The 26,422-nt window shown below is 39.8% G+C and overlaps 1 protein-coding gene across 5 annotated transcripts in view; it reads right to left on the bottom strand.

Annotated features, from left to right (window-relative positions):
- Positions 1-26,422, bottom strand: part of AIG1 (androgen induced 1) — a 258,208-nt gene that overhangs the window by 127,563 nt on the left and 104,223 nt on the right. For all 5 annotated transcript variants that reach the window (XM_060419759.1, XM_004011386.4, XM_042253545.1 and 2 more), the window contains exon 3: positions 19,165-19,266. In XM_060419759.1, the coding sequence (XP_060275742.1) occupies positions 19,165-19,266 (102 nt within the window). The remainder of the gene's footprint in view (positions 1-19,164; positions 19,267-26,422) is intronic.

Here is a 26,422-nt window from a genome sequence, read left to right as displayed (position 1 = left end):
ACATCTCTAAAAAAATTCCCATATTCCAAGCTGCATTGGCAGAAGCTCCAAAAAAAGTGTTAAGACAGTGTGACTCACCTCATTGTAATTCTCCTCGTAGGATTTATGGAAAAGGAGTGAAATCCAAGAGAATAAAATAAAACTTTAAAAAAATCCCACTGACAAGTAAAAATCCATTTGGTAGGAAATAGAGTTATATAAAAGATTTATATTTTGTTTCATAAAATTCAAAGGAAACTAATATCCCCCGTTAACTGCCATCTCTAATTAGTTACAGACCATTTAACTCCATAAATATTTTCAAGGATTAATGATAATTGACATGTATTATGCTTTTAATCTTTTAAGTAACATTAATATTGGTTCATTTTTCTAGAATCTTGGGGTGGTGCCAACCGAGGCACCTTGTGACCAATCCATGATGGTTGATTCAGTTATGCATGTTTACCCAGGTCTGTCTCTTTGCCATGCCCTCTACTCAGCTCAGCTCCAGTCATCATCACAGTGATGTGGTGATGGCTGGCTTCATGTTCTTCCATCAGCCTCTTTCATCAAGCTCCCCCCTAAAAGCCTAGAGACCCATGGATTCAAGGGTTCTCAAACTTGGCCACGCCTCAGAACCATGTGCTGCTGCTACTGCTGCTGCTGCTGCTAAGTCACTTCAGTCATGTCTGACTCTGTGCGACCCCATAGACGGCAGCCCACCAGGCTCCCCTGTCCCTGGGATTCTCCAGGCAAGAACACTGGAGTGGGTTGCCATTTCCTTCTCCAATGCATAAAAGTGAAAAGTGAAAGTGAAGTCACTCAGTCGTGTCCGACTCTTTGTGACCCCATGGATTGCAGCCTACCAGGCTCCTCCATCCGTGGGATTTTCCAGGCAAGAGTACTGGAGTGGGGTGCCATTGCCTTCTCCCAGAACCATGTGAGGGTGCATTAAAAAAAAAATTACAGATGGCGCACGCATCCCACTGCAGACTGAATCAATCAGCAAGGACTGGTTGGTCTCTGAGCTTGAGATCTGAGCCAACCTGGTTGACCAACTTTAATGCAATTTTGACGACATGGAAAGAAGGAAGCATTATTCAGACCTCTACACATGGAGTTGTTTCTAAAGGGAAAGAGGAATTTTCAGTGGGGATCTGTAATGGTTAATTTTATGGGTCAACTTGACTGGGTCATGGGGTGTTCAGGTATTTAGTTAGACATTCTTCTGTGTCTGGAGGATGTTTCTGGATGAAATTAAAACCAGGAGGCTGAGTAAAGCAGATTGCCCTCCCCAGTGGGGGTGGGCCTCATCCAAATCCACTGAAGGCCCAAACGGACGGGCAGGCTGCAGTCCGTGGGGTTGCAAAGAGGTGGATGCAACTGAGCATGCACACATACACAGAGTCAAAGGCTGAGTAGGGGAGAATTTGTGCTCTCTGCCTACCTGTCCTCTGGCTGGGACCCTGGTCTTCTGCCTTTGGACTCAGACTTGGACTAGAACCTACACCATCTGCTTTTCGGGTTCTCAGGCCTCTGGATTTGGACTGAAATTATTAATAAATGGCTGGCTCTCCTGGGTTTCGAGCTTGGTGACCTCAGATCTTGAGACTCCTCACCCTCCAAAGTTATGTGAGCCAATTCCCTATTATATTGTTGTTGTTATTTTAGTTGCCAAGTTGTGTCCAACTCTTTTGCGACCCCATTGACTGTAGCCCACAAGGCTCATCTGTCCATAGGATTTCCCAGGCAAGAATACTGGAATGGGTCGCCATTTCCTTCTCCAGGGGTCTTCCTGACCCAGGGATCGAACCTACATCTCCTGCACCGCAGGTGGATTCTTTACCACTGAGCCACAGAGAAGTCCTCCTTCTTACATACACACATCCTATTGATTCTGTGTCTCTGAAGAACCCTGACCAACACAGGATCATAGTTCTTTCCACTGTGTATCCTAGTATAAATATACGTGAAGGCACACCAAAAATATTTGAGAGAGATTTTGCAATGAGCACAAAGTGTTCATTTTTTTTCTTTGTGCAGTGAACACAAAGAGGACAAAGTGCCATCACGTTAGAATAAAGGTAATGAAAGTCCCTGCCTTTGGAGAAAAGACCCCTGTTCAACTGAAGGGAGCTATGAGAGAATGCAGAATAAATCAATACATTTTTCATAGGAAAATGCATTATATTCTATTCACATACACATAAATAATCTCCTTTGATGCTAAAAAATAGGATGGTGAGATTGTGAATATAGCTTAAAGGTGAAAGCATTGTCTGATTATATTGAATAATGATAAGCTCCTATTTCCTCAGATCTAAATGTTTACTGAAAAGATAAATGAAAAATATTATCAGGAGGAGAACAGCAGAGCTGTGTGCTGAATTCAGCAAGACAAAAAGGACACAAGATTTCTTAGGGGTCAAAAGCTCCTTGGCCTTGACCTTCTCTTTTTAATTCTGGCTCTCTGTCCCTACGGTCTGAGAGCGATGTTGCTGAAGCCAGAAGTCACAGTGTTCCTTACATTTGATGCTCCCTGCTCCACTTCCCTCTCCTTTATCATTCCTCCTTCAGTCCTTTACTCATTTTCGTCATCCCTACTTTATGTAGGAAGTTGAGAGATGTTTTAGGAAGCACATTAAAAATCAGTCATGTTAATATGAGACAGCATAGGGGTGAGGGCTATTGGAAAATGATGTTCTTTATTTTAAAACTTTTAAAAGTGAAAAAAAAATGTATTAGCTGCAATTTAAAGCAAACTATCCTAAATACAGACAGATAAAACAGGATAAGATAATGGAATCTTTATAAGTTTCCTATGCCAGAACTTTTCAAGCAAACTTTCCAAATACAGGCAACTGGGGAGAAAAAAAAAATTCACAAGCAAATAATTTAGCCTATGACACTAAGTGAGATCTAACGAAAAATCACCAAACATGATTTCAATATAAACTGAAATCATGCAAAAACTGGTTTGCAAATATATTTCTGGTTTTAACATTAGTTGGATACGTTGCAACTGTTATATTCTATAATTTACTTTTAGCTCAGTTGCATGGCTTACTTATGTAACTGTACAAAACGATGAGTCTGGAAGGTTTGAGCTTATAAGGAAAAAATGCCTTCATTTTAGTGATTCCAGTTTACACTTGCAGAAATATCAAATTACTTATTGAAAAATCCCAGATGAAGTAAGAAGGAATGTTCTGGGAAGTTGCTGCTGACAGTATGTTGCCCTGATCTTATAGATGTATGTTTCCCAGGATTACTTAGTGAGGATTAGCAGCATTTTAAAAATGAGACTGGCCAGAGGTTTTTTACAGTTTCCTTAGAGCATTCTAAAGGAGTTGAATTGATAGTCTTTTCTTCTTTTTTCTTTTTTAAAAATAAAAGTGTAGAATCTGATTTTGCATAAAAGTCTGAGAGCTGGCTTCAGAGAAGTCATGAAGAATTAATTAATTAACAATGCATTAAGAGGAATGACTTGCTCCCCAATGCCCTTCCAATCGTCCATCTTGACTGCCCTGCCTTTCGACTGTCACAACTGTCCCTTGCTGAAGTGAGGTCACAAGAGGAGAAGCTGAAGGAGACCTTTCCAAGTTGTACCAATACAGCAGCTTGATCACTGACTTCCAAATAAGGTGAAAGCACAGCTTCATTACCCAGATCTGAAATGTCAGCCAACTGCACCAGCATGAGAAGCGCCATCTAGAGACACTGGGCACTAAGATAAACAGATCATTCAGTAAAATGGAAACCATATAGTAACAACTGATGTCAGCATCAACGAACATTTTCAAACAACTACAATAGATTACTATATGGATGTGTACTGAGATCAGAGAAACGCTCCCTGTCTGGAATCTAAATCCAATGAAATGAAATCCTACCAACTGGGCAGTTTTCAAGCACCCAGTTACTTCTTCCTACTGTCTTTTCTCTATCCACCACCTGCATCTTCACCCTTGTTTGCAGGTTACCCTCCATTTTAAGCTCCCATCTCCCCACTTACAGTTGGACCTTTTGAGCATCTCCTTTCCTTCAGCAAGTGTTTGAAAAAAAAAAAAAAACACCTAAGAGAAACAATAGTGGGAAGCTGATTCTCAACATTACCTAATTTTTCCAACCTGTTACAAACTGCAACTAATAAAATCAAGAGGGAGTATTATTCCTTAAACACTCATGGTAAACCAATACCAAATGAAAAGGCCAGGTTTTGACAATGCAGTGAAGACCCTTCTGGAAATGGCTGGTGAAATGGCACTCCTTGAAGGCCCATATTTCACTAACTTGGCAAAACTTCGTTTCAAGGTCATTTCCAAATGCTTGTCTTGTGCAGAGCAGCATGCGTGGAGCTACACTAGTGTGGCACCAGGTCAATCCATTAGTCATTGCTGGAGTGAGCCTTCTGTGGAGAGGCAGCCTGCTTCACAGTCAGATGGGCTTCAGAAAAGCATGCCAAGAAAACTTTAAGATTTGAAATGTTACAGAAAAGAAGGTCGCAGCATCTTTTAATTGCCTACTATCTGTGCAGACGGTGGCTTTTCATATTTTTATGCAAAGATTACACATTACCCAGTGTGAAAACCGGGTTAAAAAATGTGGTAAGTGAGTCTGTGCATATGTCTTCAATTGAGTACAGTCCTGAGTGCCAAGCTTTGACCAAGCTGATCAGACTGGAGGTCTGTGTGAGAGCCTGAAGTGGTGGAATCTAGTTGCTATAGCTGCAAATTAAACAAATAAATGAGACACCGTGGAATGCAGCAAAATAGCTGTGGTCTGATGAGTTCATATTTGCCATATGTGTGAATATTAGCAGTCACATTCTGAGTTTCAGCAAAGTTCTTTTCAAGAAGTGCAACAGAGGGCACATGCTTTAAAATAAAGAAAGAAGACCTGAAGCCTATGTCCAAAGATAAATAGTTTACGTTTTGTAGGAGCTATTAAGATAATATCATTAACTTTTTAGGTTAGGAGTATATACAAATTCTGTGTTGCAAAAAATACAAGATTTCCACCCAGGCACTTTCCCTGGAAGCTTTAGATAGAGCTTGACACTAACTTGTTACTTAGTATTTGATAATGAATTAAAATCATTAGCTAAAGAATATTTTCATTTTAATATTTTATCTTATCCCATCCTATTTTATTTTTTAATTGGAGTATAATTGCTGTACAATGTTATGTTAGCTTTTGCTGTACAACAAGGTGAATCCGCTATATGTATACATATGTCCCTCCCTTTTGAGCCTTCCTCTCCTTCCACTGGACTTCCCTTGTGGCTCACCCATCAAGAATCTGCCTGCAATGCAGAAGACCCAGGTTCGATCCCTGTGTCAGGAAGATACCCTGGAGAAGGGGATGGCTACTCCCTCTACACGGCCCCCATCCTTCCCCTCAAGGTCATCGCAGAGCAGCAAGCTGAGCCTCCTGTGTGACACGGAACTTCCTACCAGCCGTCTGTTTCACACATGGCAGTGATACATGTCAATGCTGCTCTCTCAGTCTGTCCCGCACTCTCCTTCCCCCACTCTGTCTGCAAGTCTGTTCTCTACTTCTGCATCTCTTTTCTTGCCCTGAAAACAGGTTCATCAGTACCATTTTTCTAGATTGCATATGTATACATTAATAAAGAATATCTTTCTGACTTGCTTCACTCTGTATGATAGGCTCTAGTTTCATTCACATCACTATAAACGACCAAATTTTGTTCCTCTTCGTGGCCGAGTAATATTCCATTAGATACATGCACCACATCCTCTTTATCCTCCATCCTACTTTAGAGGACTTGCATGTGTTTGGCCTACTGTGTGGCAGGCACTGGGGCTCTTTACTTCCATGGCTACCATCTTATGAATTCCCACAGTAAGTTAAACATTCCCTGCTAGTGGGACTCAGCAGAGAAATACAGACAGACTGCCGAGCAGAGAATTCTATTGTCACGAGCCTCTTAAATTATGTACACTACACTGTAGCGATGGACACTTTACAGACAAAGGTCTCCATAGTCAAAGCCATGTGTTTTCCAGTAGTTGTGTATGGATGAGAGTTGAACCACAGAGAAGGGTGAGTGCTGAAGAATTGATGCTTTCAAACTGGTATTGGAGAAGACTCTTGAGAGTCCCTTTTACTCCAAGGAGATCAAACCAGTCAATCCTAAAGGAAATCAACTCTGAATATTCACTGGAAGGACTGATGCTGAAGCTGAAGCTCCAATACTTTGGCCACCTGACGCGAAAAGCCAACTCATTGGAAAAGACCCTGATTCTAGGAAAGACTGAGGGTAGGAGGAGAAGGGAGTGAAAGAGGATGAGAGAGTTGGATGGCATCACCAACTCAATCACTAACATTTCAATGGATTTTGAGTCGCTGATGCCATCCAGCCATCTCACATCAGGTGGCAAAACTATTGGAGCTTCAGCTTCAGCATCAGTCCTTCTGATGAATATTCAGAGTTGGTAAAAGGAGAGTTGATAAAAGGATTGATGAAAGGAATGTTGATAAAAGGAATTGATAAAGATTGATAAAAGGCATGTTTATTAATCTTTTCACTCCACATATACAGATAGTGGCAATGTGAACAGCAGCACTTGGATATATAAGATAATTAGATCTATTACCAGGTCACATGAATTAATGTATTTGATAAGGATGAAAAAGTTTGCATTAAAAGGAAACATTTCCACCAATCAGGGCTAATCTTTGTACTTGGGTTAAAACATACTTTAACTGGATCATTAATTACAAGCTGCTTCTCTGAATATGGATATGGCAGAACAATGGGGAAAAAAATCACTCTTGCTCAGATGAAAAGGAAAATAATTTAAAATGCCAGATATGTTTACCAGTGTCTTGATGAAATATGTTTGTGAGCTATAATGACAATGCACATTGAAAGGCATCTCTTTAAATTGATGTTGACACTCCATGGGGAGAGGCTCTGGGGCCAGGAAGTGCCATGTGGTCAGGCAGCTCAGCATTCTACCCCCAGCTAGTCCACTCACCAGCAGGGTGAGCTTGGACAAGTGGACACCATTTTCAGTAACAGTTACTGTGGCCTGCTCTTTCGTTCTGCCACAGGTATGGCAGTTTCATTTAAATACCTGTCTTGATCTTAGAATCAAGCATCCTCTCCAAGCACAGTTACAATGTGGTTACAATTTACTGCTCTGACAAATCAATTGCTTTGTTACTGACTTTACTCAGTGTTGTCTCCAAGGCAGCTTCAATGCAATGGCACAAACTTAGGCACTGCGACTCAGAACAAAGATTCCATCATTTTATTAACTCCCAGTATGTCCGTTCAATGATCCTCAAGTTCTTAGCCCTGTAGCCTCCCCTATCCTATAGTCACACTGCATTTAACAATAACAACTTTAAATCTTAGCTTAACCACATAGCAGTCAGGTAAGAATGATGTAGAAGTTTTAGTGTAGAGTATATAGTGAAACTGAGCTTCCCTGGTGGCTCAGCAGAAAAGAACCCGCCTGCCAGGTTTGATCCCTGGGTCGGGAAGATCTCCTGGAGGAGGAAATGGCAACCTACTCCAGTTCCTGCCTGGGAAATCCCATGGACAGAGGAGCCTGGTGGGTTACAATCCATGGGGCTGCAAAACGGTGGGACACGACTTAGGGACTACACAACAACAACAGCGGTGAAACTGCCGAAAAAGTTAATGGAAGCATGGACAAGACTAATAAACAAGGACTCATAAGCAAGCACTTGCCAACTCATATAAAACTGTCAAAACAAATGTAGACAAGCGGAAGCCTGGTCAGGGAAGACAGTGTGATAAAGGGCTTGTGTACCTCAATAAACGTTAGCTACTGAGTGTGCCCTTCACCTTAGAGCCTATGCTAGATTTTGGAAGAAAGGATGAAATAAAAAAGTTGCTGTCCTTTTTGGCCTCATAGCTCATTGGAGGAGTAAACAAGTAAGTGAACAGTAATCACACAATGTGATAAGAGAAACCACAGGTGTAGGAACAAGAGTTACAAGTGCAGTCAGAAGACCCACTCAGACACCGAGGAGCCTCTGGACCACTTGACTCATAGGTGATGTCTGAGAAGGAAATGTATAAAGGGGCTGCAGAACCTCAGTTCTTCTAGAAAAGTAGCAATATGGAGAGAGGTGTGGGGAGGAGACAGTGGGGAGGCAGAGAGATTAATTGAGCTCGATGCCTCAGTTCAGCTGATTTGATGACGACGCCTGGATCTAAAGGAAGGATGGTGAAGGTAAGAAGGCTGGAGCAGATTCGGCAGCTACTTTGGAGGTACGGATGACACGGCTTGCCAACCTAGCGTGGTGGGTGTGGTAGAAAGAGGAATTTTAGATGCATCTTGCCATTGTTGAGAAGGCAATGCAAGATGCATTACAAGATTTAGAGGAGGGGTTACATGAGGTTGTTTCAACATATTTATATGGTTTAACATATTAATATGTTTTTCTCAAGGTCCTCATGTCAAATGCAGAGTGTCATTCCCAATGAGAAGTTGGACCAGGAAGTACAGACTTGGGAACAATCCATGCAGGGCACAGACTGAAGTCATGTGCCAACAGGACTGGTGTTTTGATCTTGAATAATGGATGAAGGGACTGGGCAGATCGGTACTTAAAAAGAACTGAGTATCTTATGAGAGTTTTTCCTAAGCTGAAAACCCCAGGGTCTTGGTCCACTGTTGAAGTTTCATCACCAGAGATGCTCAAGCAGAGGCTGAATCTGCCAGGATATTGTTCAAGTGATTTAAATATCACATGCAGTATGGACCAGATGATCTTTACAGTCACTTCCCAAGTCTAAGATTCTGGAATTCTGTGCCTCTGTGATAGAAAATGCAGCTTTTTTCCACTTCACTTTCTTTGGCAGCCATCACTGATGCTTGCTGAGGTTGGAGCTTCAATTAAAAGGGAACTGGAAAGGATATAGGGATGGACTTCTGCCAAGGAGTTAGGTCTGTGGCTAATGAATGATCTGTCTGTGGTAGTGAAGAAGGAAGCCAGTTCCTAGGACAATACCTTTCTGCCTGTCTCCACCCCTCCCCCAATTATGAAGAGCTAAGGGCAAACGAATGGGAAACACATGAATGAAGTTTACTTTGAAATATCTATGGATTTAAGGATTAGGGGTAAAAACACTTGAGTAAACCACACGTTGGGTTTTGCTGACCCCAAAATATCTGAATATAATTTATAGACCTTTTGATGAACTCGCACTACTGCTGGGCCTGCTCATCTATTAAATGCAGCAAGGAAAAGAGTAGGGTGTAAGCCAAGTAATAGCCTTGAATTCTACCCTTGCATGGAAAATCAGTTCTACAAAGGAATTTGTGATGCCAGGAAGTTGCTTTAAAAAGCATTGTCTGACTATTACCCTAGAGGAAAAAATAACCAGTACCCAGATAAAATAATCAATATATTGAAGAGCTTTTCAATACATTTGATCCAAGCTATTATTTACCTGGCCTATAGCTCTTAAATGTTCCAGAGACCCATGACGTGTTCTTCAGACATCAATTCTGGCTATTTCAGGCAGGAAGAACAATATATGTACAACCAACAAGACCCTCGGGGGGACAGAAGGCCATGCACATAAGATTTGGCTGCAGTGAAAATGAATTTGAAAAGTGAAGTGAAGTACAAGTTAGGAATAAAGTAAATGGTTTGGAATCACACTCTCTGTCAACAAGTATGGAAGGGAAAAGAAAAAGAGTGGGATAAAAGAGAACAAGAGAAAGCATGGACATAGAATATTGATAAAGTTGATTCATTTCTACAACAAATCAGGCACTGTTCTAGGAGCCTGGGATAAATCAGTCCCTGAAACAAAGATCCCTGTCTTTATGGAAATTACATTCTAGCAGAGGGAGATAGACAATAAGCCATAAATACAACAAATAACAAAACCATATAATATGTCAAGGACATTTAATGCCATGAGGGGAATAGACAGCAAGGTAAGGGGATTCCGGGGGGTTGGGGGCAATTGCAATGCCTAATAAGCTGCTCAGAGTAAGCCTTATTGAGAAAGTGAGACTGAGCAAGGATTTGAGGGAGGTGAAGAAGTGAGTCAAGCAGATCTCCAAGGGAGAGCATTCTAAGACAAGAAGGGTGTCTGGTGTGTTCAAGGAACAGAACAGAGGCGAGCTCAAACTACTAACATCTATTGATTCATCAGATGATTACTGGGTACCTATACATAGCCAAGGGCTATGCCAGGTACTGCAGAGAGAAAAATTAATCCCGAAATTCAGAAGCTATGAAGGAGACATGGTATAAGAAACCACATGATTTGGCCTTGCCATCGTGCCTTCTTTACCCTAGGGTATTTTTAACCCCCTTTCCCCTAGACTTCCTCTTTCTCATCTCCTTACTCCATGGGCCCCCTTTCTGCAGCCGTTTCTCTTCTCAGTCACAATGGTCCCTCCTTTCTTCTCTCTTCTCCCTATTCTGCCCCTTCCTCATCCCAGCCTCGGTCTCCTCCTTTCCACTTCTTTCTTGCTTCTTTCGGGATTTTTTTTTTCTTTATCTTTGATTTTCTGTAGTTTAACAGTGATACTCCTAGGCATAGTTTTTTTGGCCTTTATCCTGCTTAGTGTTTGCTGAGTTTCCTGGATTTGTGGTTTAAGGTCTGAATTTAATTTGAGGGAAATTCTCCATCATATTTCTTCTGCTTCTTTCTCTTTCTTCTCCTTTTGGTAATCCCATCATGCATCTGTTATACCTTTAGTCATTATCCCACAGTCCTTGGATATCTGTTTTTTCAGTCTTTGCTCTCTTTACTTTTTGGTTTCTGAGGATTCTATTGATACGTCTTCTAGGTCACAGGTTCTTTCCTCAGCTGTGTCTAGTCTACTAATAAGCCCATCAAAAGCATTCTTCATTTCTGTTACAGTGTTTTTATTGCTAGCACTTCTTGGCTCTTTCTGAGGATTTTCATCTCTCAGTTTATACTGCCCATCTGTTCTTGCATGATGCCTACTTTATCCATTAAAATCCTTAGCATATTAATCATAGTTGCTTATTTATTTAATATTTATTTGGCTGTGCTAGGTTTTAGTTGTGGCACCTGGGATCTCCAAGCTTCACTGAAGCATATGGGATCTTTAGTTGGGCATGCAAACTCTTAGTTGTGGCATATGGAATCTTCAAGCTTCACTGCAGCATATGGGATCTTTAACTGGGCACGCGAACTCTTAGTTACAGCATGTGAGATATAGTTCCCTGACTAGAGATTGAACCTGGGTCCCCTGCCTTTGGAGTGTGGAATTCACTGGATCACTGAGGAAGACCCATCATAGTTGTTCTAAATTCCCAGCCTGATAATCCCAATATCCTTACCATGTCTGGCTGTGATCCTTGCTCTGTCTCTTCTAATTGTGCTTGTTGTCTTTTGGTATGCCTTGTGATTTTTTTTCTTGATAGGTGGACATGATGTACTGAATAAAAGGAATTGCTATAAAAGGCCTTTAGTACTATGGTGGTGAGGTGTCAGGGGAGGATAAATGTTCTATAGCCCTATGATTAGGACTATAGACATTTCAATCTTTCAGTGAGACTGTGTTTCTGGATCATGAACTTCCCAAGCGTTTCTCAGGCTTCTCCCCTCCTTTCCATAGGCAGGACAGAAAGGCTAGAGCCAGGTGGAGTTAGTTATGTCCCTCCTGCCAGGTCAGTTAGGTTCTGATGATACCCTAGCAGGTTGCTGCTGCTGCTAAGCTGTTTCAGTTGTGTCTGATTCTGTGCGACCCCATAGACAGCAGCCCACCAGGCTCCCCCATCCCTGGGATTCTCCAGGCAGGAACACTGGAGAGGGTTGCCATTTCCTTCTCCAATGCATGAAAGTGAAAAGTGAGAGTGAAGTCGCTCAGTCATGTCCGACTCTTAGTGACCCCATGGACTGCAGCCCACCAGGCTCCTCCGTCCATGGGGTTTTCCAGGCAAGAGTACTGGAGTGGGGTGCCATTGCCTTCTCCAACCCCAGCAGGTTAGGCTCTGGCTAACTAGCTTCCCTTGAGGTCAGGCTTTGTCAAGAGCTGAGTGTTCCGGTGTATCTCACAATAGTTCCTTTTCTTTTCCCTCTGCTGGAAGCAGGAAGGAATGTTTCTCTGAAATTTACTGTGGGAATCTGGTTGAGCTCCTGGAGGTAAATGTCAAAATATTGTGCGAACCTCTCTATGCCCAGGCCGCCCTGGATCTTTTCACTCTCAGGTTATCCTCTCCGAGCCTCCCGCAATCCACCAACTAGCGTTCAGGTTTCCCTCCCATGGCCCTGGTTCCTACGGTGGTTTCCACTCCGGAGACTCTGCTGCAGTTTGTTTGTTATTCTCTGTATCTGATGGTTGGTCTCGCTGACCTTGGGGCAGCAGCATGCTCTATGTTCTCCACTCTCACATGGATCCAAGAGGAGTTGATGATTTCTCAATCTGCTCAGCTTTTTACTTGTTATGATTGAGTTGCAAATCCCAAGTTCCTCATACATGGAACCAGAAAAACCTCTGTCTCTCTACCTCACAAACTTGTTTAAATGTCTCAAATATCATTTAAAAGAATACATTCTTCTCAATTTACAATATTTCTGATTGAAATGATAAATAATAAAAATAATGATAAAAGCTAAAATTAAATAGCTTACATTACTGATTTAAAGAGATGGAATAATCAAGTCTTCAAGCCAAAATTTAGACTGACAACATCTGACACCCCAAGCCCAGTGGCCTGGCAGAACTAATGATCACAAATGAAATTCACAGTGGAAAAAGCTAAAATCAGTAACATTGGTTATGAAAAAAGCTTGCACACAAAAACAGACTTTAGTAATTTTGTACCTTTCCTCGCTCTTTGGGGTCTTCTTTGTTTTCTTTGGGAGGTCCACTGGGAGCCTTAGAAAGAGGTTCCCAAGAAATTTCTAACCTCTGCTTCAGTCTCACTTTTATTTTTGAAAATTTCCAGATATCTTCTAGTTACTTTAGAATATACTGGGAAAATTGAGAAAGGTCAGTTTTTTTCATATGAAAAAGAAGGTATTCTTTCAATCAACAGCTTATTTTATGAAATATACAATGTCAGCATGGCAGACTCTATGGGCAATGAAATGCATAATCCTTGTATCCCAGACATGGAAAATTTCCATAAGCTTTATTATTTACCAAAAGAAGAACATCAGATCTGAGTTTCTACAAAACCAATGATCATCCAAGCAGTATTTAATGCCTTCTCTTCTGGGAAAGACAGATGTACAAGAACTTTAGTAATTACCAAATGTCAAAATAATATTGAACAGAATAAACATTTGCCTAAATTAAGGTTCTCTTGAGGATCAGTTACATATAACAAGAACGACTAACAAATCAAGCATGAGCAGAGGTGGGACTTATTTTCTGTCTCCTGATAAATTATATAGGGAATGAATAACTCCGCTGTGATGATAAGAGCATCCAGGTCATGTCTGCTTAAAGATCTGTGGGATAAAAATAATAGCCCTGACCTGCCTCTTGAGAAACCTGTATGCAGGTCAGGAGGCAACAGTTAGAATGGGACATGGAACAACAGACTGGTTCCAAATAGGAAAAGGAGTACGTCAAGGCTGTATATTGTCACCCTGTTTATTTAACTTATATGCAGAGTACATCATGAGAAACGCTGGGCTGGAAGAAGCACAAGCTGGAATCAAGATTGCCGGGAGAAATATCAATAACCTCAGATACACAGATGACACCACCCTTATGGCAGAAAGTGAAGAGGAACTAAAAAGCCTCTTGATGACAGTGAAAGTGAAGAGTGAAAAAGTTGGCTTAAAGCTCAACATTCAGAAAAGAAGATCATGGCATCTGGTCCCATCACTCCATGGGAAATAGATGGGGAAACAGTGGAAACAGTGTCAGACTTCATTTTGGGGGGCTCCAAAATCACTGCAGATGGTGACTGCAGCCATGAAATTAAAAGACGCTTACTCCTTGGAAGGAAAGTTATGACCAACCTAGATTGTATATTCAAAAGCAGAGACATTACTTTGCCAACAAAGATCTGTCTAGTCAAGGCTATGGTTTTTCCAGTGGTCACGTATGGATGTGAGAGTTGGACTGTGAAGAAAGCTGAGTGCCGAAGAATTGATGCTTTTGAACTGTGGTGTTGGAGAAGACTCTTGAGAGTCCCTTGGCCTGCAAGGAGATCCAACCAGTTCTTTCTGAAGATCAGCCCTGGGTGTTCTTTGGAAGAAATGATGCTCAAGCTGAAACTCCAGTACTTTGGCCACCTCATGCGAAGAGTTGACTCATTGGAAAAGACTCTGATGCTGGGAGGGATTGGGGGCAGGAGGAGAAGGGGACGACAGAGGATGAGATGGCTGGATGGCATCACTGACTCGACGGACGTGAGTCTGAGTGAATTCCAGGAGTTGGTGATGGACAGGGAGGCCTGGCGTGCTGTGATTCATGGGGTCACTATAGTCGGACACGACTGAGCGACTGAACTGAACTGAAACTTTTGCAGTGCTTGACATTCTGAAAGCACTTTATAAACATTAATCAGGTCTTCCATAAGCTAGGAGACTGTCTTATTGTTGCTTTTCCTATTATAGCATCACTGAGAGTCTGCAATCTTTCTAGAGTTTAAATATTTATTTATTGCTTTTAATGTATATTTACTCCGTTGACAATGCTTTAAAATTATACTCAGCAAAAGAGAAATGTTCACGGTTCTACTTTTGCATCCAAGAAATAAGCCAGAATAACAACATTGCTTCTCCTAGTCTAAGTGAACACAACCTACTGGGGATGCTCTGTTGGTCTGGGAAATGGTTTTCTTACTTATTAATAAATACTTTCATCCACTTCAAACATGCCTTTCCCATTCTTTAAAATTGCACTTGTTTTTCTCGTCCGGTAACTACACAGTGCCTACCAGGGTGCTTTGCATGTGGAAAGTTTTCAATAAATGCTAGCTGCTGCTGCTGCTGCTGCTAAGTTGCTTCAGTCGTGTCCACCTCTGTGCGACCCCATAGACGGCCTCCCACCAGGCTTCCCCGTCCCTGGGATTCTCCAGGCAGGAACACTGGAGTGGGTTGCCATTTCCTTCTCCAATGCATGAAAGTGAAAAGTGAAAGTGAAGTTGCTCAGTCGTGTCCGACTCTATCGGCCTCCATATGTGGCAGCCATGAAGATCCTACCACAACATTACATTTTGGAAATTCTGATTCATTTGCTGATATCACTTCTGTTTTCTCTTTGTCTGATTATCAGTGGACTGAGAATAAAAGGTGATAGAAATAATTGTTGACATTCTTCTAAGTTTGAAAAGTAAATACAAAAGCATCTTTTTTATCACTGACACTAAGTGAAGGTCTAATAGGCATTGTGCGCTGTTTGAATTGCTGGGAATACAAAGGTAAATAGGGTTGCAAGGACAGAAACATTTTTGTTTTGGATATTGAGCTGACTCTAGTTAAAAGTGCCATACTTTACATACTTGTATTTTTAGTTGTAATAAATTAAAATTCTTCGTGTGGTGTGCATGTGTGTGTGCATATACTACTATTTAAATGGGCCTGGAGATAACCTAGTGTTTGCACAGCAAGGGTATATTACCCTTCCAGTCAGCCATTTCCTCTCCTCTTCTGCAAATAAATTCTAGGATTGCTGAGAGCAAACAAAAAGACAATGGAAAGAAAGAGAGAGAATATTCTCCTTTAGTTCTAATCATGTCTAACTTCTGGCAACTTCAGTGAAAATCAAAATTGAAACCCCTGTGGATTTCAGACCCTGTAAGTGTTCTCTTATGCCTATTTGGAATGCTGTAAATTCAAGACTGACTTGATTCTCCTGAAATAGTGCCATGATAGACTTATACATTGTATCTCAGTTCTGCGGTACAGCACTCTGGATCCCTAGAAATGATGTTGAGATCCTTCAAACAATGAATGTGATTCTATATGTAAGAACACAGTACATTCTCTCTTGGAATTCTTATATTTATAACAACCTAAGCAGGCAATAATAGCAAACAGGCCTGGAGGGCTGTAAGCCATTAGCAGAAATATGTGAAAGTTACAAATTAAACTTAGAAAGTATTAAACAAAATATATTCTATCCTCCAACGTTATTAGATATATTTTTGTAAAACAAAATTGAAAAATTTGGTTAAGTAGTAAAATTTAATAATTACAAATATAAATATTCAGTATAATGCAAATACTCCCAATTTTATTTTCTTGCTTTTATTTCAGCAAATTTGTGCATGTGTCCTAAGTAACTTCAGCTGTGTCCAACTCTCTGTGACCCCATGGACTGTAGCCTGTCATCCTCTGTCCATAGGAGTCTCCAGGCAAGAATACTGGAGTGGGTTGCCATGCCCTTTTTTTTTTATAATGGAAATTCTCACAAAAGTTGAGCTCTACTGTATTAACAAAACATCATTAAAACATTAACAAAAACATCAATTAAAAACAGAATATAATTATAACTAAAGTGTATATAATTTGAATGCTTTCATCAAAATATGAGCATCAAATAAATGTAAAAATTGTAATGAATTATTTTCATATTTTTATAATTAGATATTCAAAAGTAGCTATTAAAATTAAATACAATTTAAACAAAGCTGAAAATGCTGACTTAATTTTTTGATGTTTCATAAATTGTATTATTCATTTTAATAATAATCATGAATTAAATTATTCATGATTGCAGTATTTAATGTTCATATTTTAATTGCCAATCCAAAGAATCAGCATTATGTTTTATGTATGTTATATTTAAAGTTTCATCTATACATATTTAGAGTAATATAAATTGTTTAATATTACAAAATATTCCTTAGCCACCAGATGTAACTTCTTTGTTAGCAATTCTTGAACCATGAATTGGAACAAGAAAAAAGGCCAAGAAATGGTCATGACTTTTCATGAGACAAAATTCATTGAGAAGAAATCTACTGATCTCATGTCAAGAGGACTTGACATGTTCATTAATTTATCTTTTCCCTTTCCTAAATATTTGTGTCACTCAAATCCTCCTTGCATTTCTAAGTAGTGTTTCCTCCAAGAGTCAGAATTTTAACCCATTAAGGTGAGTCAAGGGAAAATTAGAAGCGTCCAGCTGAAGTTCTAACAACTACATACATACTGAACAAACCATTCACTCCAAACATTAAGTAGCACCAGGATCTGCAAAGATTGTGATTTATTCTCTGGCTAGAATGTAACACCATATAGTTTAGGGATGTAGACAACAGGCCAAATTGCCCAGGACACTATTACACTTCTAAAGCCCTTCTGGTGTTGGAAACTTTCTAAGCTTCAGTTTCTTCTTCTGTAAAAAGGATAATTTTCTGTTCATAGAACCACTGTGGAGATTAAATTATATAGCCTGGCACATAGTAGGTTCTCAAAAAATAGTAGCTATTAGTATTTACTGGCAAAGAATTGTGGGGACTGGCTGTACTGAATTAGTCATCAATCTAAGGAATATGTACTGGTCCTCCTATATGCCAGGTGGCTAGGCAAAGACTTAGGATTCAAAGGCTACCATTTTGCACTAACCATATAACATCTTGTGGGGGATACAGACATGTTCCATGGAGATATAAAAGTGCCAGGCAAGCACAGCTAATAGCAGAGTGAACTTGGCTTGTGAGAGTGGGGAAAGGCTCCATAAAGAAAACAGTATATACGCTGGCAACATGAGCAGGAGATTCCCAGTGAAGAATGGAAAGGGCATTGTGGGCGGAGGATTGCAAAGACTTGGGAGTTCGGAGCGTATTTCCATATTTAAGAAAAGAGACATGCTAGAGAGAGGCAGAGTAACCATGTCAGGCGCTGGACATGTTTACATTCAATTGACAAGAAGCTCAAACTGATTAATCTGTTTTTAACTAGACCTGAGGTGCCATGTTAATCCTTCTACAGTGTGGCTCGAATTGGACTCAAGGAAAATTCCAGTTCTCTGAGATGTGCTACTTTTGAGGAGTTGGCTTACAAAAGGTTTGATCAACGCTCACTCCTCAGTACAATAATGTTTGTTTTTTACTACACACCACTTTTCTTAAAATATACCAAACCTGGGGGGAGAAGGGAAACACTTATTTTGAACCTCAGACACGTGATTTCCAGTTCTTCATTTCCCTGTAATTTCTGCCATGGGTTGCCTTTTCACTAGGAATACTCAGGGACATGTTCTAAAAATTGATGCAACCAAGAAATGTGAGCTTCTTAAGTTAATAAATGAAGCAGCACTCAATTCCAGAGATGGATAGGGAAGACAACACAAAATTCCTCTGCAGGAAATATATCCTCAAATTTTGTCAAGTGACGCGCGAACTGCATGAAGTATTTTATTTGAAACTTGTGAAGGTAATATCAAGCCTAAAGTGTTCAAAACAATTAGACCGTGAAGAAGGAAAAGACGTCACAGCCATAGGCAAACACCTGGGATGAACGGAACCCGACAAGACGCCTCCAATGTCTGCAGCAGCCCTCCCAGGGAAAGTAACAGCCTGCCGCTCCTCCAGGGGGAAATTCTCCAAGTACATTAGCTACTTTCAACACAGTCTCACTGATGTGATGTGGAGGAGGCATGGGCTTCCCTGATAGCTCAGTTGCTAAAGAACTGCCTGCAGTGCAGGAGACCTCGGTTCGATTCCTGGGTTGGGAAGATCCGCTGGAGAAGGGATAGGCTACCCACTCCAGTATTCTTGGGCTTCCCTTGTGGCTCAGCTGGTAAAGAATCTACCCGCAATGCAGAGACCTGGGTTTGAGCCCTGGGTTGGGAAGACCCCTGGAGAAGGGAAAGGCTACCCACTCCAGTATTCTGGCCTGGAGAATTCCATGGACTATGGGGTATCCATAGTGGTGCAGGTGGGAATCAATCCTCCATCTCCAATAGAGGACAAGCCTTTGAATGGTACGGAAATTAAATCCATCTTGGAATGAGCCAATTGTATTATAACTAACACAACTGACACCTCTCATAAACCATGGATTCAGTTTCTACAGTTTTAATAGTGAGTCAATGTCATGAGAAGACATTTTTAAAATTTTACATTCAGTTTTCTTCTCTAACTATAGTCTCATTATAATTTCCATTTCACAGCTACTTCGCTAGATTTTACTGACAGTTTGAATTAGAAAACAGCTCTTTAGTAGATTTTTTTTAAATAAAAAGAAATAATTTGTTTTTGTTCACTTACCATTCCATGATTCAGCCACCCTGGGATAAAATTATCAAGCAATTTCGGGTAAATCATCTCTCTGTCATAGGCATAAATGATCCAGAACACCGCTACAACGAACTGGAAGGGAAAAGAAATCCTTTTATTTCAAAGGCACCAACTGTGCACAGCATACAATTGGTTGGTTTTCTGTTGTTCAAAGAACCCAACAAAACTTTAATTTACAATGAGAGATAAATCAGTCAGCCAGCTAATAACTGGAAAGATCGTTCTAACTTCATCCCATTAGTGGTAACTGTTGGGGTTCTTCCTCTCTCCTTGATCTCCCAACTGTGTTCTCAGGCACAGGGCTGTTTGTGAGCGAGACAGAGAGATGGTCTGTCTGTCATCTGGAACAGCTCCCTTCCAAGGCTAATTGTGTTGGTTTGATTCCCCTCAAGAGGGTTTAAAAGTTCATTGGTGGTTTTTTGGATCCCATTCCCCACTGTACAGAGTTAGAACACATTCAAGAAGTTGTAGTGTATTTTCCTTGAACCCATCATGTGGTTTAAATTAATCTTCACATTCTCAAGTTTCTATTTCACCACTAACAGCATTGAAATCACTGCTATAAAATGTCCTAAAGTCACATTTCCAGCAAATGTATTAATTTATATAGCTTAAAGCAAGGGCTTTAGTGGCACTGAGAAGCAGAGTATACAGAGAGGAAAGGAAGATTCCTAATTCTCTTGGAATAGCTCATAAATTCATCTTGATGCCAGGGGTTTACTTTGACCCATCAGCAACCTCATCGTCAAAAGTGTACTCAATTGATTATTTTACCTTTCTCAAACTAATGGTGAGAGAAGCAGCTCAGATAAAGAAACAAACGGCCCAAGGTCTTAACTTTCACCACAGAATTTTTTTTAAGTGAATGTTTTTGTAAATAGTCTATAAATGTAGCATGAAAAGAGAATGAACCATCTCAGAGGGAGGTCTCAAAGTCTCTTCAGAGTTATGTCTCAAAAAAATAAATACTACAGAATGATAAAATGCAGCAAGAATATTAAGTAGGAACAATTTTATCTCATTTCTCATAAGGCATCCATGCCATGACATTTTATTAATAATATCTATTTTATTGCCACTTTTTATAAAACTCCTGGTGTTTATAGCTCCATGTTATAAACCAGAAGGGTACCAAAGTTTATTTCCAAGTGTGTAAGTTATCACATGGAAAATCTTAGCTTGAAAAAGTTCACCCTTAAAATCTAGGATGTTATGAACATTTACTGTTTCATAAAACACACTGAATGATAATTACAATAGTAATTGTAGATAACAAATGTAGTTTAATACCAGAGTAGGGTCCCTAGTTATTTATCTTGCTTTTGGGGCAACTGTGTTTATTCAGTGGATAAATGCACAAAAAGAAAAAAGAAAAAAAAACATGTATTATTAGCTTAATGCTAATTATCATCAGGATCTTTCCAAGTACAACAAACAATTTTTGAATTATCCACAATTTGGGTTTGTTCACTCCACCACTAACTTCATGTGCACTGAATATCAGGGTTCCCTGTCCTCAGATCTGGGTGGGCACCATGCTTTATAGCTTTGTTACTCAAAGCGTGGTCCCTAGATCAGCAGCACCCACGCCACCTGAGAGCTTTTTAGCAGAATGCCAGGTCCCAGCCTGATAGGTTTTGACCCTGGATTTTGATAAGATCCTGGGGTCATTCCTGTGCACAACAAAGTTTGAGATGTTCTGTTTTGCAAGGGTCTGCTCCAGCCACCTGGAACCTTCCTCTCTCCCCATGGAGTAAAGCAATCCCAGGTCTTAACTTTCACCACAGAAAGTGGTGGTCTACCCAGAGCTGGTCTACCCAGAGCCTGCATGCCCATCCTTTGCTAAACCACATCCTGGGAAGCAACCCTGGAATTTCCTGCCTGAATAGGCACGAGTATGCCTCAGGGCCTGTGTGGGTCTCTTTCTTGAGTCTGACCCTGGAGGAAAGACTGCACAATAAATGTGTGTACTCTTGACCAGAGAGATGGTTAAGAGGTATTTGTTTCTGTAGGGTGAGAACCAGTTTGACAACTGGCCTGGCGATCCATACACAGGCACAAAACCATTTCAATCCTGGATGGAGTCATAGGTGGAAACCTGTTTGCTTTTGCCACATAAGGTACTTTAATCAAGACAGTGACATCCCATCACAGTCACAAGGCCCCTTCCACACGCAAGGGGAGGGGACCGTACAGGCCTGCGTAGAAGGGAGCAGAATTTTGGGGCCATCTTAGATTCCTTAGATTTCCATTTGCTTTCTAGTCTTCTTTTCCAAAATTGTTTTGGCTATTTTAAGTCCTTTGCTTTTTCACTTAATTTTTCAGAATCTCAGCTTATGAATTCATACAAAAACACTGTCCTCAAATTCTGACTAGAACTGTACTGAATCAATATATTCAATATGAAGAGAAATGAGGACATCTTAACCGTAATGAGTCTTCTAACCTATGAGCACAATTATGTCTCCATTTATTAAGATTTTTAATTTCTCACTGCTTATAGTTCTGGGTATACAGCTCTTGCACATATTTTGTTAAATCTATCACTAAGCATTTCATGTTTTTTTCTGCTATTGTAGATAGCTTTAAATTTCTTTTTTACATTGTTTGTTGGTGGCATATTAAGAATCCTCTATTCAAATTTCTCTATTCTGTACAAATGCTTTTTGTATATTGACATGGTATCCTGTGTCTGTTCAAAATTCACTTAGTAATTTGAGTAATTATGTCATAAATTAGTTTGTTTTATATGAACATGATCTGCAAATGACAGATCTTTCCTCTTTCTTTACAATTTGTATGCTGTTTTACTTGTTTTTCTCGTCTTATCGAACAATGTTGACTAGAAGTGATGAAGACTGAGCATCCTTGCCTTCTTCTCTACTTAGGGAAAGTATTCAGTTTTTCGGCATTTCAGTTTGATATTAACTGCAAGTATTGCTTAGGTGTCTTTTAGCAAGTTGAGGAAAATCTCTTCTATTTCTAATTTATGCATGTAATGAATGAGTGATGAATTCTTTCAGATAACTTTGCTGCATATTTTCAGGTGGCCATACGTTTTTTTCTCTTTTATTCTGTTAATATGATGGATGATAGCAATTGATTCTTAATGTTAAATCAATCTTTAATTCCTGGTCATCATGTATGATCATTTTTTTACATTACTGGATTTGACTTGCTGTTTTTCATCCATCCTTATTTTTTCCATCTTTATTCATAAAATATATTGATCTCTAGTTTTTTTTAAAATTTCTCATAATGTCATTTTTAAAATTTTGGTTACAGGATAATCCTGGCCTCAAAAAATAAAGTGGAAAAAAAAATCAAGTGGAAAAGTGTTCCCTCCTTTATTTTGCGAAGGATTTTGGGTGAGATTGGTATTATTTCCTTCATACCTATTTGATATACTTTTCCAGTGGCATCATCTAGGCTTGTAAGTTTTCTTGTGAGAAGATTTAATTGTGAATTAAATTTCTTTAACAGATACAGATTTTTCTGGTTTTCTAATTTTTTCTTTAGTTATAGTCATTTGTGCCTTTTGTAGAATTTCTCTATTTCATCTAAAATCTGAATTTGAAAAGTTGTTCTTAATAGTCTACTATGGAAATTAGCAAGTGCTACAAATCAGACAGTTTATCTTTAGAGAGCCAGTTGTTAATGTTGGCCACCACACCACTGTGGAGATCTACTTTCCATCACCAGAAACGATCATTTGTGGTGTCCCTATCACATATAAATCACCGTGGGGTCAATATTTAATCGTTCAATTTGGCCAATCCTCTGACCCCCACCATACTTTGAGGGAATTATATGGGTTATTAAAAACAAAGTGACTTTTAAGAAAGGGTTAGTCCCCTTCCTTAGTGTAACACTAGAAGGTCAAGAGGCACAGCTAACTGAGCAATCAGCCTTCTAAATAATTCTTGAGATTAAAAACACAGCACAGATGGTAGCTTCTTGGCTTCCTGCACTGACATCCTCTTGATGGTATGGTCATCAGCAAACCCAAAATAAGTTTGAACTCTACTAGCAGGGCATGGGTATGAACAAAAATAGGTTCTCTTGGACAGGCTAAGTGATTCTGAAATGTCCTACGGCTATGAAGCTTCTTCTCCAGCCAGGACCAGTGGCCAGCTCCTCCTCAGCACACACCTGCTGGTGCTGTGCTGCCAGGACCAGAATACTGTACTTGAACTGACAGTGGGAGAAGCACGGTCACTCTCCAGTCCTCCAAGCTTCCCAGACAGAATACTTGTGTTACAGTGCCTACTGAGACCTCATCTGAACCCCGCAAAAGAGTTAGAAACCAACACAAAAGAAAACTGGAAAAATAAAAGCCATATGATTATCTCAATAGATGCAGAGAAAGCCTTTGACAGAATTCAACATCTGTTTATGATAAAAACTCTCCAGAAAGCAGGAATAGAAGGAACATACCTCAACATAATAAAAGCTATATATGACAAACCCACAGCAAACATTATCCTCAATGGTGAAAAATTGAAAGCATTTCCCCTAAAGTCAGGAACAAGACAAGGGTGCCCACTTTCACCACCACTATTCAACATAGTTCTGGAAGTTTTGGCCACAGCAATCAGAGCAGAAAAAGAAATAAAAGGAATCCAAATTGGAAAAGAAGAAGTAAAACTCTCACTGTTTGCAGATGACATGATCCTCTACATAGAAAACCCTAAAGACTCCACCAGAAAATTACTAGAGCGAATCAATGAATACCATAAAGTTGCGGGATATAAAATCAACACACAGAAATTCCTTGCATTCCTATACACTAATAATGAGAAAGTAGAAAAAGAAATTAAGGAAACAATTCCATTCAACATTGCAATGAAAAGAATAAAATACTTAGGAATATATCTACCTAAAGAAACTAAAGACCTATATATAGAAAACTATAAAACACTGATGAAAGAAATCAAAGAGGACACTAATAGATGGAGAAATATACCATGTTCATGGATCAGAAGAATCAATATAGTGAAAATGAGTATACTACCCAAAGCAATCTACAGATTCAATGCAATCCCTATCAAGCTACCAGAGGTATTTTTCACAGACCTAGAACAAATAATTTCACAATTTGTATGGAAATACAAAAAAACCTTGAATAGCCAAAGAAATTCTGAGAAAGAATGGAACTGGAGGAATCAACTTGCCTGACTTCAGGCTCTACTACAAAGCCACAGTCATCAAGACAGTATGGTACTGGCACAAAGACAGAAATATAGATCAATGGAACAAAATAGAAAGCCCAGAGATAAATCCACACACATATGGACATCTTATCTTCGACAAAGGAGGCAAGAATATACAATGGAGTAAAGACAATCTCTTTAACAAGCGGTGCTGGGAAAACTGGTCAACCACTTGTAAAAGAATGAAACTAGATCACTTTCTAACACCGCACACAAAAATAAACTCAAAATGAATTAAAGATCTAAATGTAAGGCCAGAAACTATAAAACTCCTAGAGGAGAACATAGGCAAAACACTCTCAGACATAAATCACAGCAGGATCCTCTATGACCCACCTCCCAGAATATTGGAAATATAAGCAAAAATAAACAAATGGGACCTAATTAAAATTAAAAGCTTCTGCACAACAAAGGAAACCATAAACAAGGTGAAAAGACAGCCTTCGGAATGGGAGAAAATAATAGCAAATGAAGCAACTGACAAACAACTAATCTCAAAATATACAAGCAACTTATGCAGCTCAAGTCCAGAAAAATAAACGACCCAATCAAAAAATGGGCCAAAGAACTAAATAGACATTTCTCCAAAGAAGACATCCAGATGGCTAACAAACACATGAAAAGATGCTCAACATCACTCATTATCAGAGAAATGCAAATCAAAACCACAATGAGGTACCATTTCACACCAGTCAGAATGGCAGTGATCCAAAAGTCTACAAGCAATAAATGCTAGAGAGGGTGTGGAGAAAAGGGAACTCTCTTACACTGTTGGTGGGAATGCAAACTAGTACAGCCACTATGGAGAACAGTGTGGAGATTCCTTAAAAAATTGCAAATAGAACTGCCTTATGACCCAGAAATCCAACTGCTGGGCATACACATCAAGGAAACCAGAATTGAAAGAGACACATGTACCCCAATATTCATCACAGCACTGTTTATAATAGCCAGGATATGTACACCTGTGGTGGATTCGTGACAATGTATGGCAAAACCAATACAGTATTGTAAAGTAAAATAAAGTAAAACAATAAGAAAAAATTAAAAAATAAAAAATAAAAAAAAATAAAGAAAGAAAGAAAAAAAATAATAGCCAGGATATGGAAGCAACCTAGATGTCCATCAGCAGATGAGTGGATAAGAAAGCTGTGGTACATATACACAATGGAGTATTACTCAGCCATTAAAAAGAATACATTTGAATCAGTTCTAATGAGGTGGATGAAACTGGAGCCTATTATACAGAGGGAAGTAAGCCAGAAAGAAAAACACCAATACAGTATACTAACACATATATATGGAATTTAGACAGATGGTAATGATGACCCTGTATGCGAGACAGCAAAAGAGACACAGATGTATAGAATGGACTTTTGGACTCTGTGGGAGAGGGAGAGGGTGGGATGATTTGGGAGAATGGCATTGAAACATGTATACTATCATGTAAGAAACGAATTGCCAGTCCAGGTTCGATACAGGATACAGAATACTTGGGGCTGGTGCACTGGGATGACCCAGAGAGATGATATGGGGTGGGAGGTGGGAGGGGGGGTTCAGGATTGGGAACTCATGTACACCCGTGGCGGATTCATGTCAATGTGTGGCAAAACCAATACAGTATTGTAAAGTAAAATAATAATAATAATAAATAATAATAATAATAAAAAAGAAAACTGGATTCACACTGTCTCTTTTTAGAAGGAATCTCTCATATGGAGTTCAACAGAAGCTGAAGCAAATCAGTTTTAGTTCACTTCTATGAAGAAGTTTTACTGATCAGTGATCAACTGAAGCTGATTCGAGTTTAGTAACAGCAATTAGAATGCAAAGGAAGTTGCCAAGACATCCGCCCTGAAGCCACTGATCTGTTCAGCTCAGTCCAGTCGCTCAGTCGTGTCCGACTCTGAACTGCAGCATGCCAGGCCTGCCTGTCCATCACCAACTCCCGGAGTCCACCCAAACCCATGTCCATCGAGTCAGTGATGCCATCCAGCCATCTCATCCTCTGTCGT

The sequence above is a fragment of the Ovis aries genome, chromosome 8 (assembly GCF_016772045.2).
Source record: "Ovis aries strain OAR_USU_Benz2616 breed Rambouillet chromosome 8, ARS-UI_Ramb_v3.0, whole genome shotgun sequence".
NCBI classification, from domain to species: domain Eukaryota; kingdom Metazoa; phylum Chordata; class Mammalia; order Artiodactyla; family Bovidae; genus Ovis; species Ovis aries.
This window is presented reverse-complemented; position numbering and strand designations above follow the sequence as displayed.